This window comes from Lacerta agilis, chromosome 10 (assembly GCF_009819535.1).
Source record: "Lacerta agilis isolate rLacAgi1 chromosome 10, rLacAgi1.pri, whole genome shotgun sequence".
NCBI lineage: Eukaryota > Metazoa > Chordata > Lepidosauria > Squamata > Lacertidae > Lacerta > Lacerta agilis.
In genome coordinates, this window is record NC_046321.1 from 67,573,216 (window position 1) to 67,586,177 (window position 12,962).

At 41.3% G+C, this 12,962-nt stretch overlaps 1 protein-coding gene across 1 annotated transcript in view; it reads right to left on the minus strand.

Annotated features, from left to right (window-relative positions):
- Positions 1–12,962, minus strand: part of PPFIBP1 (PPFIA binding protein 1) — a 74,510-nt gene that overhangs the window by 17,727 nt on the left and 43,821 nt on the right. The window contains 9 exon segments of the mRNA XM_033163540.1: positions 83–115; positions 1,937–2,093; positions 3,031–3,063; positions 3,827–3,884; positions 6,656–6,709; positions 7,175–7,284; positions 10,228–10,385; positions 12,019–12,103; positions 12,472–12,533. Coding sequence (XP_033019431.1) covers positions 83–115; positions 1,937–2,093; positions 3,031–3,063; positions 3,827–3,884; positions 6,656–6,709; positions 7,175–7,284; positions 10,228–10,385; positions 12,019–12,103; positions 12,472–12,533 — 750 coding nt within the window.

A 12,962-nucleotide genomic window follows, 5' to 3' on the forward strand; every position in this document is an offset into this window, starting at 1 on the left:
AGTACAGAGGTCTGCATGGCCGTGGCTGAGCATTAGCGGCTCTCAGAACATGGCTCCAATCATGCATGCAGGTCTACTATACCTAAGGTGGGTGCACTTGCACTTCGACTGCGATCTTCAGACATCCAAATAACGCACATAACCACACGCAGCACAAGGGGGAGGAACATACCCGGGGCAACAAGATAAGACAAATCAAAACATGACAATGGCAAGACAAGGGAAGAAGAATCCCCCCCCCCAATGATGCATGCATAACACAGAGAGCTAACACAAATAGGCCAAATGAGAATTAGCACTTATTCCATTGCTCAAACCAAACAATTCAGGCAGAGTTTTTAGGTCTACAAAAACAGAACAATGTGCAACAATTACTTTCCCACTACTTCACATTTAAATATTTCCAATATGATTTGTTTGCCGCTCTTTGCTGTGCAAAGGCTGCATGAGTAGCACATACTGGCATTTGCCTCTGGCAGGTTAGGAACAAAGGTGAAAGCTGTTTCCTGGTTCTGCTGGCTCTCAGCAGCTTTTGATACCATTGACCATGGTAACCTCCTGGACTGTCTAGGTAGCTGAGGGCACTGTTATGCAGTGGTTCTGCTCCTTTCTCCTGGGCTGTGTCCAGAAAGTGGTGTTGGGGAAGAGTGTTCGGACTTCTGGGCTCTCACTTGTGGGGTGCCTCAGGGCTCCATCCTTCCCCCATGCTTTTTAACATCAATAGGAAGCCACTGGGAGAGAACATCAAGGGGTTTGGGCTGGGTGTTCACCAGTGTGCAGATGATACCCAGCTCTTCCTCTCTTTTAAATCGGAACCAGTGAAAGTGGTGAATATCCTGTGTGAATGTCTGGAGGCGTTTGGAGGATGGAAGGCAGTCAATGGATTGAGGCTGAATCCTGACAAGACAGAAGTACTGTTTCTGGGGGACAGAGGAATGGCAGATGTGGGGGACACCCAGGTCCTGAACAGAGTAACTGTGCCCCTGAAGGACCAGGTGTGCAGCCTGGGAGTCATTTTGGATTCACAGCTGTCCATGGAGGCACACATTAATTCTATATCCAGGGTGGCTGTCTACCAGCTCCATCTGGTACACAGGCTGAGATCCTACTTGCCTGCACACTGTCTCGCTAGGGTGGTACATGCTCTGGTTATCTCCCACTTGAACTACTGCAATGTGCTCTACGCGGGGCTACCTTTGAAGGAGACAGCTAGACTGATAACTGACGGCGGCCACCAGGACCGTATAATCCTATCCCTAAAAGACCTACATTGGCTCCCAGTATGTTTCCAAGCACAATTCAATGTGTTGGTGATGACCTTTAAAGCCCTAAACAGCCTTGTCCCAATATATCTGAAGGAGCATCTCCTTCAGCTCGGACACTGAAATCCACTCCGGCGGTTTTCTCACTGCAAGAAGTAAAGCTACAGGGAACCAGGAAGAGGGCCTTATCAGTAGTGGCACCCACCCTGTGGGGCACCCCCTCATCAGACATCAAGGAGATAAGTAAATATACAACCTTTAGAAGACATCTGAAGGCAACCCTGTATAGAGAGGTTTTTTTATGTTTAATGCTTTATTATATTTTTATATATGCTGGAAGCTGCCCAGAGTGCCTGGGACAACTGAGTCAGAATGGCATGGTACAAATAAATTGTTGTTGTACCCGATTTGAAACATGTACAATAAGTTTTGCTCCAAATTACCACAGAGAATTTACAAGAGTGCAGGGGAATACATGCATTACTTGGCCATTGATCTGCAGAAGAACTGGAATCCATAGCATTTAAAATTTTGTTTTATCTACTGATGAAAGTGGTTCTTGTTCATACAATGTCTGCATCTCCCCATGAAACATGCCAGCAGAGAATATCTTCCCCTACTACATATCAGTTTAAATATACACAGTGAAAAAACTCTGCCTTTACTGAACCTACCCAAGTTAGGTGCACTTGCTGTCCTTTTGCTGCTTTTGATCTTGAAAAAGCCTCGCCCAAACGAAGACCGGCCTTTCCGAGTCCCAAAGGCATCTTCTTCGCATGGGGATTTGGGAGGGAGGGTTCCATATTTGCTACTCTCCATCGATGCTTTGCTCTGTTTGTTCAGGAAAAGAAAAGTTAAAAATCTGCCATTGGGTAGCCTAAGAAGTAGTCTTATACTAAATCAGGCCATTGGTCCATCTAGTTCAATATTGTCTACACTGATTGGAAGCAGCTCTCCAGGATTTCAGGCAGGGGTTTCTCCCTACCTGGAGATGCTGGGGATTAAACATGCAACTTTCCACATGCAAAGCAGATGCTGTACCACTGAGCTACAGCCCTTCAATAGGTTGTACTTGCAAATTCTGGAGTCATATCTTCTGTTAAAAACTATTTTGAATAATTTTAAAAGGCAAATTGATTCATTAAAATGTAAGGCTTTAGAAGAGGGGTTGCTAACCTGCAGGTGTTGTTGGTTCCCAACTTTCATCAACCCCAGCTAAAATGGTCAATGCTCAGGGGTGATGAGAGCTGTAGTTTAGCTATATCTGAGGGCCACACTTTAGCTGTCCCTGCTTTTAAAAAAATTAGTAAACAGGAGTAAAAGATATGTCTACTAGGCTTAAGATCTCCACTCCCCCACCCTCATTGTATGTATGTTCAGAAGGCACAAACACACAACTGAAAGAAAGACAGCATTGTATACTCTGGTGGTTCAGCATGTGCTTTTTACCAGCATGGAGGAGGTGGTGCTACCAGGATGGTACAGCAATTTGGAGTCAATGTTTTCTATCACCCAAGGCTTTATATGAAACAGTGAAAGAACAACATTTTTGGTGTGAAGATCCTGGTTCACGTTAGGCCAAAATTGACCATTGCACCAGAACTGGGAAACTCTGGCTTAATACTGATGAACAAGCCAAGAAAATGAGCAAAGATATAATCTAAGGGGCATCTATTTCCATCTGCTTCATCGGGACTTAGGTGAGTGCAACTTTCTCTGGATTGCACCTGCAATTTCTTCTTTAACACACAGCACAGAGAAACATTACCTCTTCCTGCTTCTGCACAGACTCTTTGTCCTGCTAGGGAAAAGTTTGAAGCATTAAACACTTTAAATAAACTTTGATTCAATAGATCAAATTAATTTCAACTAAAACTTGTTAGTCAACTTACAACATTTACCAGAGTGTATTAATTTGGCTACATACAGGGCAGCCTATAAAAGCATTTTAGAGGTTTCAGAAACTCCTTATTTGAACAAAACTGAACTGCAATTATTAGAAAAGGGTAAGATAATATTTTCTTTGAGAGAGCCTTTGAACAGAGTCTACTGTAAGTCATAAGGATTTATTGAACAAATGGATATATACATCCAAAGGAACCTATAGCCCCGTTTCTTTCCCCATGATTTGAGATCAGACAAAATGAGCCTGTTTCACATATGCATTGCAAGTCATCAATTAGTTGATATACTGCAATCACCATGTGTGAGCTACACCTCAGAAGAAAGAACTGAATGAAAGACAGATGATCTTCAACTCAATAGTTGTGCTAGCCCAAGGAGTAGTACTAGTGCAATTAGGTTTTTCCTTTCTCCTTCCTGTGTGCCCCACCTCATCTCCAAATCTGCTCCAGAGGTTTTTTTTTTGGGGGGGGGGGGAACTCAGAACACATTTAGGGGAAGGGTGGGGGGAGGAAAAGGGGGAAGCATTAGTTGCACAAAAGAACCTCTTGAACGGATGGAACATTTTGCTTAGTGCTATGCTGAATGCAACCTATAAGTTGGGTCAGCATTTTTAAGAAACAAATAACAGTTAATTTAAACAATGACACGGGCCTACACACATCAGAGACTTCTTTCTTCAAGTTTCCAAGACTGCTGGATTTTTGCAGAGCTGAAGTTCTAGAAGCACAGGAAAAGAAGAAAAGAAAAATAAGTAACTGATCTTGAATCCTGAGCACCATCTTTTAATAACAATACAGGTTAAAGCAAGATGCAACTTTATTTAAACAGAGGAAAGGGGGAATAAATGGCAAGTTAAAGCAAATTTTGTCTCCCTCTCAACTATAGTGACACACTATATGAATGTGAATGGTTGTACAGTCGTACCTTGGAAGTCGAACAGAATCTGTTCTGGAAGTCTGTTCGACTTCCAAAACGTTCGAAAACCAAATCAGCTATCGGACATTTGGGTTTTTTAAAAAAATGTTCAAAAACGGACTCACTCACTTCCAGGTTTGCGGCATTTGGGAGCCAAAACTTCCAAGTTCCAGAATGTTCAGGATCCAAGGTACGACTGTAATACCATTTCATTGAGCACTAGCAGTAGATTACAGCAGAAACTGACTTCTAGACCAAGAAACACCATGGTTCAAATCTTATTTTTTGCACAAACTGAGTAGATAGCTATAGACCTATTATCTTTCTTACCATCCATCTGCAAAAATGAGGCTATTAAGGGCTGAACTATACATGACAAGGAAAACATGTGATTTTCTACTCCCACATATTATTTATTGAAGATGCACGCTGCACCCCTCCCTCCTCCAAGACAATTTTAATTATTCCCCCCCCCCAACCTGAAATAAGCCTGGCTGGGAGAGGCCTTTGCAGGTGATAATAGATAGGCATGGGAAGGGTTAAGAAACCTTCAGTCCCAGCTCACAATAAATAAATTCTCATGAAAATTCATCAACATCTTTCCTAATATCTTTGTATGTGTTTTTGCCTAATATACAGTGCACATTTTTGCAAGCAATTCTCACTAATGCACACATTCCCCCTTAATATATGCATTTTTGTAAAAACATTTTTAGTTTGAGAACTGCATTGTAAAATTCAGGGAAGTGTGAATTCCAAAGGATTGCTGGGCTTTGAATTGATTCACATATTGTTGCAGACTGTTGGGTGATTAGGTAGATGTGCATTAAAATGCACACTGAACCAAATTTCTTTCCCACCACTAACTTGCAGTGATATGTACAAACACACAGCATTTAACACAAATTCCCCATTTTTCAAGCTACATGCTGATAATTTATACACCCAAAACATCAAATTGCATGCCATTTTTCAGACTGAGGGTACGAATGCATCCAAAACAGTAACTCTTCAATGTTTCAGACATGCGGTCAATGAGCATGCTTTTCTGTTCTGCATTTCATGTACTTTAGAAGCCATAGTGTCATTCAAAAAGTAAACCACCATTTCACTGATTACAGAGGCTGAAGAAGAAATTTATTCAGAGTTGCAACCTAAGTATAATACACATGCTTGAAACCCAGAAAATTGTATACTTAGCTAATGCAATTTTTTCAGCTTCTCTTCTCCCCACTGCTATGACATTTGTGCACTTTCCAAGTAATTTAGACCTACAATCCTAAACACACTTACTTTGGAGCAAGTCCTGCTGAACATAGTGCAACTTACTTCCAAGTAATTGTGCATAGGATTGCACTCTTAATTATGTAGCAGCAGAATTGGATTGATGCTGATATGGGCCATTATAACATTTCTCCAAGAGCAGCAGCTCAATTCAAACATGATTTGTGATAACCAGGTCTCCAAATGTATAGGCCAGCTCAAAATCAGAACTGCTCGTCTGGTTTTAATTTCCATCTGTTCTGCACTCCAGCCTGTAGGAGTAGTGGCCTCCAGAGATGTAACTACAATATGTCAATTCAGAAATCACATTAAAGCTGTAGTAAAATCTACTTTCACCATGGTTTGCTTTCAGTTAATGTAATATCATATTACCCAGGGCTGGTTCAAATGGTAGTTAAAGAGTCTTATATTTGGCTCATCACACAGAGGGGTGAGTGAATGTGCTTGTTTGTGTGGGAACAAGCAGACCCAATCCCACAGCTGATTTCCATATCTGAGGAATTGATGATGGAATTCATGCCTAGTGCACAGGCTACAAAGTAGACACTCCATTCCCCCTTGAATGTGCAGGTCCAGCAAGCAGGCCTCATGTACTTCCATGGGATGGGGCCTCCAGGTAACATCTAAACTAGCCCTCTCTTCTGCATCTCCCTAATGCTGTATTTAGTAACCATTAAGACTTCCCTCCAGAGCAAGTTATTATGATTTCAGCCTCTCTCAAATGCATTCTGAAGGAAATAAAATTTCACCAGATGCCACTGAAGTACACTTACTAACCGCAAACTGCCAAAAGGCACACATTGTTCAGTACAATATTCTTCTCATACAGTCCATTTCTGTTCCTATTATTTACTAAGACAGTCTAGTAAGAATATTATACGGAAGTAGTCAGTGCAGAACTTTTGTGTTAGAAATTCTGTTATAAAAAAGTACACCCAATTCAGCAAAGCATTTAACTATGTCATTAAATTATGCATGGGTGAAAATGATTAAGAATTTGGGCATACTAGCAGTCCACTATGCCAGCCAATCTCTCCTTTGTCTTAGTGCAAAAAGCAACCACATATACTTTAGGAATATATTACAAAATTCTGTAAATTCCTGGTGCTATATATCTTGTTTGAAGGCGCTTCATACTGCAATAGAAATGGAAAACTGAACTAGATTAAAACAGCAAGCATCAAGGGCGAGGGAAGGAAGCAAGAAACAATATAAACAAGGTAACACATTAAATAGTTTCTCAGCTTTTAAAATATCCCTGTGCAATATCACAATTACAAAATACTTACAATTTTGTGTCGCCTAGCTGTGTTTCCATAGACGCCATCAGTGTGTGTTTTTCACTGTAAAAAGCAACAAGTTAGAACATGGTGAATTTAAGGTATCTAATAAAAATATGCCCTCTAATAAGGGTCTGCTTGGGTTACTGGGCACAAAAATAGCTTTTAAGCTCTCCCTCTTGCTTGCTGGTGCAGAGCGCAGGCTCTGGGGGTGCTGGGGATTCTCTCTCTCCCCGTCACCTGCTAACTGCAGAACGGCTCCAAGGGTTTGGGTATATGTGATTTTCATGTATACGCAGAACACTTGGAACCAAAATCCCCATGTAAGATGTGTTCGTAATTTACTCCATTCTGCCATTTCATTGTCTTAACAACCTTGCATTTTTGGAACACGTACCACCACCACACTGTTGCTGAAGCCTGTAGACCTTAATCTGCTTTATCAAACAGACATTATGTCATTATTCAGCACATTTTTATCACCGCAAGTGGCTTTCTTTCTTTCTTTTTCTGGTAAAGTATCCATACCTGGCATCACTTGCAGTAACTTTATCAGTTGATTCTGTTGAACGTCTCGATGCTGGTGAAAAAGAAGGAATGGGAACTTGCAAGACACTAGTGTGGATCTGTGGTGAATTCTACAAGGGAGGGAAAGCACATCAGCACTCCCGTGAGAAGGCAGCAGAGATACACATTAATTAACTGACAACAGGCACACAATACACTCAAGGCTCAACAGCTTGAAGCCTTCACATTTTATCATTCAGGTTGATCATACACTTGATAGTCATAGATCCTCATATCCAATTTATCTATACAGTTGTAGATCCTTTGGAAAATACTACTGGAGCAAGACCTCCAACACGAAATGTTACCTATTGCACGAAGCAGAATACAAACAAGGCATGCAACACTACTGCATCATCCAGAACACACTCCGAGATCACCGGAGAACTCATCTTCACTACCAATCATTAAAAAGGGCCTTCTGGTAATATACTCCCCTTTTCACTTCGCACATAATTCTAACGTAACACCCATCGGTCTACAAGGCAAAGGCCTTAAACTTGGTAGGATCAAATCCTCCTTAACGTTTGCCATGACAAAGCAAAAAGGTAGATTTAAAATCATCCATTCAAAGAAATTCCTCCAAGCTATGCTACAAACTGCTGGGGGGGGGGCTTTTTAAGAGAGCTTGCCATGCAACATAGAAGGCTACTATTTAAGAAACAGAAGTCCCTTCTCTTCTGTTTTTTTATGTGAGCCGCGGTGGTGGGGTGGGGGTGGGCTTCTAGACCCACCAAGTGACATATGAACTTTTATTTATGAGCAACAACAAATATAGCTAAGGTAAGACAGGCAGTCTCTTAAAAAAATCAATTGGCACATGAATTTTAAATACCACTGGCACACTTCATTTGTTTTTAGGTGATGAATGCATATGTTGCAGCAGCCGCTGTCTTAGCAGTGGTATCCTTTTCTACGTAGGAGGAATGACTATGACAGCCCCAGATACTTCCATTTTAATAACTACAGGTGAAACTCGAAAAATTTGAATATCGTGGAAAGGTTCATTTCTTTCAATAATTCAACTTAAAAGGTGAAACTAATATATGAGATAGACCCATGACATGCAAAGCGAGATATGTTAAGCCTTTATTTGTTATAATTGTGATGATTATGGCATACAGCTGATGAGAACCCCAAATTAACAATTTCAACTTTGGGGTTTCCATCAGCTGTATGCCATAATCATCACAATCATAACAAACAAAGGCTTGACATATCTCGCTTTGCATGTCATGAGTCTATCTTATAAATTAAACTCCAGTACCTAATAAAAACAATTGCTTACATAAATGGACCTTTCCACAATATTCTAATTTTTCTAGTTTCACCTGTACTTGTATTACAAATTAACCAACCACTTAAAAAAGATCTGCCTTGTGATAAATCATGTACCTTTTTAATCAATGTTATTCATTAACTTGATATTGCAGTCCTCCTCTTAACTGGTTCATGAAATTCAATCCAATGCAATTTTTCCACTACTGTGTTCAGAGGAGCTTACTCCTAGTCAAGTACACAGAGGATTGCAGCCTTAAGTCATGTGACACTTTCGTAATATAAATCATGGCTTACTAAACCAGGAGAGGGCTGTGGAATCATTTGCTCTCCTACCTATCCCCATTCACACTCCAGTTCCTTCCCAATTTTCCTCGTTGTGGTTAATGGAGATGGCGGGGGATGGGGAATCTGAACATTGGATCCACAGTTTACTCTTTGTTGCTGACAATGGTTAATGCTAGATCTACACTGTCACTAAACGTAGCAATAAAAATAATTTAATCCACAAATCATCATGTAGCTACTTCACCTCAAAATCACAAGACCCAGAAAGGAAATATATCTATATAACAAGGAAAACTGTACTAAGTTAAGCCTTACATTTAACTCTTTTACAAGTACAAAGTTTAATTTCTAACAACAGCTGGGATACCAATTAAGTTTAGGTAAAGGTAAAGGGACCCCTGACAGTTAAGTCCAGTTGCGAACAACTCTGGGGTTGCGGCGCTCATCTCGCTTTACAAGCCGGGGGAGCTGGCGCTTGTCTGCAGATAGTTTTTCCGGGTCATGTGGCCAGCATGACTAAGCCGCTTCTGGCGAACCAGAGCAGTGCAGGGAAATGCTGTTCACCTTCCTGCCGGAGCAGTACCTATTTATCTACTTGCACTTTGATGTGCTTTCGAACTGCTAGGTTGGCAGGAGCTGGGACCGAGCAACGGGAGCTCACCCCATCATGGGGATTCGAACTGCCGACCTTCTGATTGACAAGCCCTAGGCTCTGTGGTTTAACCCACAGTGCCACCCGCATCCCATAAAGGTAAAGGCAGAGGCGTAGCAAGCCCAAGTGGTACCTGGTGCAGATTTTTTTTGTCCCCCCCCCCCACATCCGCCCACACCCCTTCAAGTCACAGTGAGCGTTTTGCGTTCCCCCACAATGCTTTGCGGCACCTCATTTGCAGTGCCGCAAAGCATTGTGGGGGAACGCATAATGACTTGAAGGGGTGTGGGCGGATGGTACCCCAGGTCCAGGTGGACTGCGTAAAGCAAGCACAGCTTGCAGTGCTGTGGTGAGTCCTAAGCCCAAAGCCACTGGATTTGTTCTGGCTTGTGTTTGAGGCTCTAGGTGGAGGTGCCAAATGTCACCCCTTGAAGATGGCACCTTTGTGCCCCCTGAGAGGGCAGTGCCCTGGTGAAATGTGCCAGGCTGCTGGGTGGAGCCCTGGCTGGGCAGAGCTGTGCTTCTGTGGCTCTTCCCAACAGGAAGGAAAAAGCAAAGTGTGTGCTGTGTAAGCCAGATGCTGCACTGAGCAGGGGTGGGCATGCGGAGAGTCACCCCCCCTCCCCTGGAACCCGGGGCGGCCCACCCCCCGCCCATGCCCCTGGGTAAAGGTAAAGGGAGCTCACCCGGTCATGGGGATTCGAACCACCGACCTTTTGATCAGCAAGCCCAAGGCTCAGTTTAAGTTTACAAGAAAGCAAATCTAAAAGCAGGGAGATAAATATTAAAGAAATACCTTTTCAGGGGTTTGTGTTCCAAACTCTTCATGGTTTGGAGAGCCTTCTCCTGGTGTAGAGGATGGACTTTTCTCAGATTCATTTAGAATCTGTTCATCTGACAAAGTCATTGAAAGAGATCCTGAGTTTGTAGACTCCTCACATTCATCATCCTTTCCTAACACCACAGAAGAGAAATTCTGTATGAATATTCTCACTCTGAACACAGAATCAGCAGTACTCAGACTGACATTTTAGTCTAGGGATTATGGTTTTGTAACTAAAACTGCTGAACATACATCGGTGCTTAAACGCTAAATCCAATTCCAAGGGATGCATTGATTTCTTCCTTTGGGCACCCGCACACACAATGCAATTGTGCAGCTGCTGACACACAAAGGCTGTGATCCTAACAGGCGGTTCCAAACATAACTACTCAAAACTAATTCCAACTTGAATTGAATGGGGCTCATCTTCCAAGTGAGTGGGTACAGGAGTGCAGCCTAAGTGTGATAAAAATAGAGGCAATCAGGGAAAATAGTCGTGGCAATGGTCTTCCTAACTGCACTTGGGTAGACTAGCTCAAGGGAAGAAATCAACAACAGATGTTTAGATGTAGATGACTTTATTTCAGCCTGGAAGACCTTTCATATGTGAATGTATTTGCCGTTTCCAAGAGTGTGCCAAACAGACTACATGCAAATGATAATGGACCCTGTTCTAGAAGCCTATGGGAAGGGATTGCTAGAACAGTGTTTTTCAACCACTGTTACGCGGCACACTAGTGTGCCGCGAGATGTTGCCTGGTGTGCCGTGGGAAAAATTGAAAAAATACTTTATATATAGTCAATATAGGCACAGAGTTAATTTTTTTAACATTTTCTAATGGTGGTGTGCCTCGTGATTTTTTTCATGAAACAAGTGTGCCTTTGCCCCAAAAAGGTTGAAAAACACTGTGCTAGAAGCTTCCACTGTAAAGCACAACCAAGTTAATTCCGTACCAAACAGAAAGAACTAGGGAAAGAAACACGTATGACAAGGGAAGAAATAAAGGCAGGATATTGCTATCCTGCAGCAGACACCAGGATATGATGAAGCAAGCAGCACATAGAAAAACACTGTAAGGAATGCTGCAAACCATTTCAGACCTCAAAGGATAAATTTATCTACAGTTCAGCTGTAAAGATCCCCTACAAAATGCCTGCAAACTCATTCAATCCCACAAAAACCAATTGTATCTCATCCTGCTGCTTCACTTCCAAATTAAAGTTTGTAAACCCCACTCTGCCAATCAGCATTTGTCACACAGATTACAAAACTGAAAGGTTGTGGATTGCTCCAATTGCAATAAACCGTAGGTGATTGCTTTGAATACAAGTGGTTTTAACTGGGAAGGGCATCCAGACCCACAGAACACTTTAGGCACCATACACAAAAGTTAAGCATTTTAAAGTGTCATTGTATTTAAACGGGAGAGGTAATTAAGCACTGTTCTTAGTCTTCCCATTACAATTAACAGAATTTAAGACCAATTAATTTCCAATGAAATATGCCATTAGTGTTTTCAGATTAAAACATCAGCCCCAAATAAATGACTATCCTGAGATGCAAACAGGCAACTGAAGAATCCTTGAGTATCCAGATCTACCAGTTCTTTTTAGGAATGATTTACGTCTTCTGCATGTAAACAAACCGAAACTTGAGAGGTTACTTGGCCACTTAATTGAAAACAGAATGGTGTTACTCGGTTAAGGAGAATAAACATATCGTAAAACATTGTAAAATGACCCATGTTAAAGATCTTGAGGTACCTTTTTTGACCTGAGCCAGTATCACCATGTCCTGTACTTTCTTATATCGATTGAGAGACTGTCGAAGCTCCTCAATCTTCCGATCCTGGAGAAAGAGATACTCTTATCTGTTGTAATTCAGATTGGTCTTTTGCTTGCCTGCACTTCTAGGGAGCACTGGATAACACCACCATTTCAAAAAATAATAATGGTGGTGGCAAACAATGGAGAATTGTGAGTTAAGAAATCCAAGGTGTTAGACAAAGAATACTTCAGAATCACTTGCACTAATCAAGCAAAGTCCCACTTGTTGTATTACACTCTTAAACTTTGCCATTTTCATTTTGGGAAATTGATATTGATTCTTACCACTTAAAAAAGGGCAATAATTTGTGCTCCCATCTTATTGATTCTCTGCAAAAGGCACAAGTTCAACTGCATAAACAAATGTGAATCTAAAGTACGTTCCAGTACCTTTTCTTCATTTGCTGCCATTAGAGATTCTACAGCTTTCTTCATTTTCTGCACCTCAATATCTAAAACACAGAAACAACCAAAAGTCAACTGAAGTGCAAGCAAAAAGCTAAAAAGAACAATTTTTAAAAAGCAAACTCTAGTTTATAATTCCAGTTACAGGTAGATAGCCGTGTTGGTCTGCCATAGTCAAAACAAAGTAAAAAATTAAAAAAAAATCCTTCCAGTAGCACCTTAGAGACCAACTAAATTTGTTATAATGTATCAGAAGCAATCACTTCCTTTTCATTTTAGAACAATCTAAACATTTCAAAAAGAAGAAAGCAAATAAAACACAGTTCTTATGGAGCAAGTGATAAGTGACTTACCTTCATAACTTTTCACAAAGATCAGTCAACATCATATCTCACACACCTATGATGTTTTAAGAGTGTCTAAAGCACACAAACTTTGTTTCTGCACTCTTTGCAACATAACCTTGAAAAGCGAAT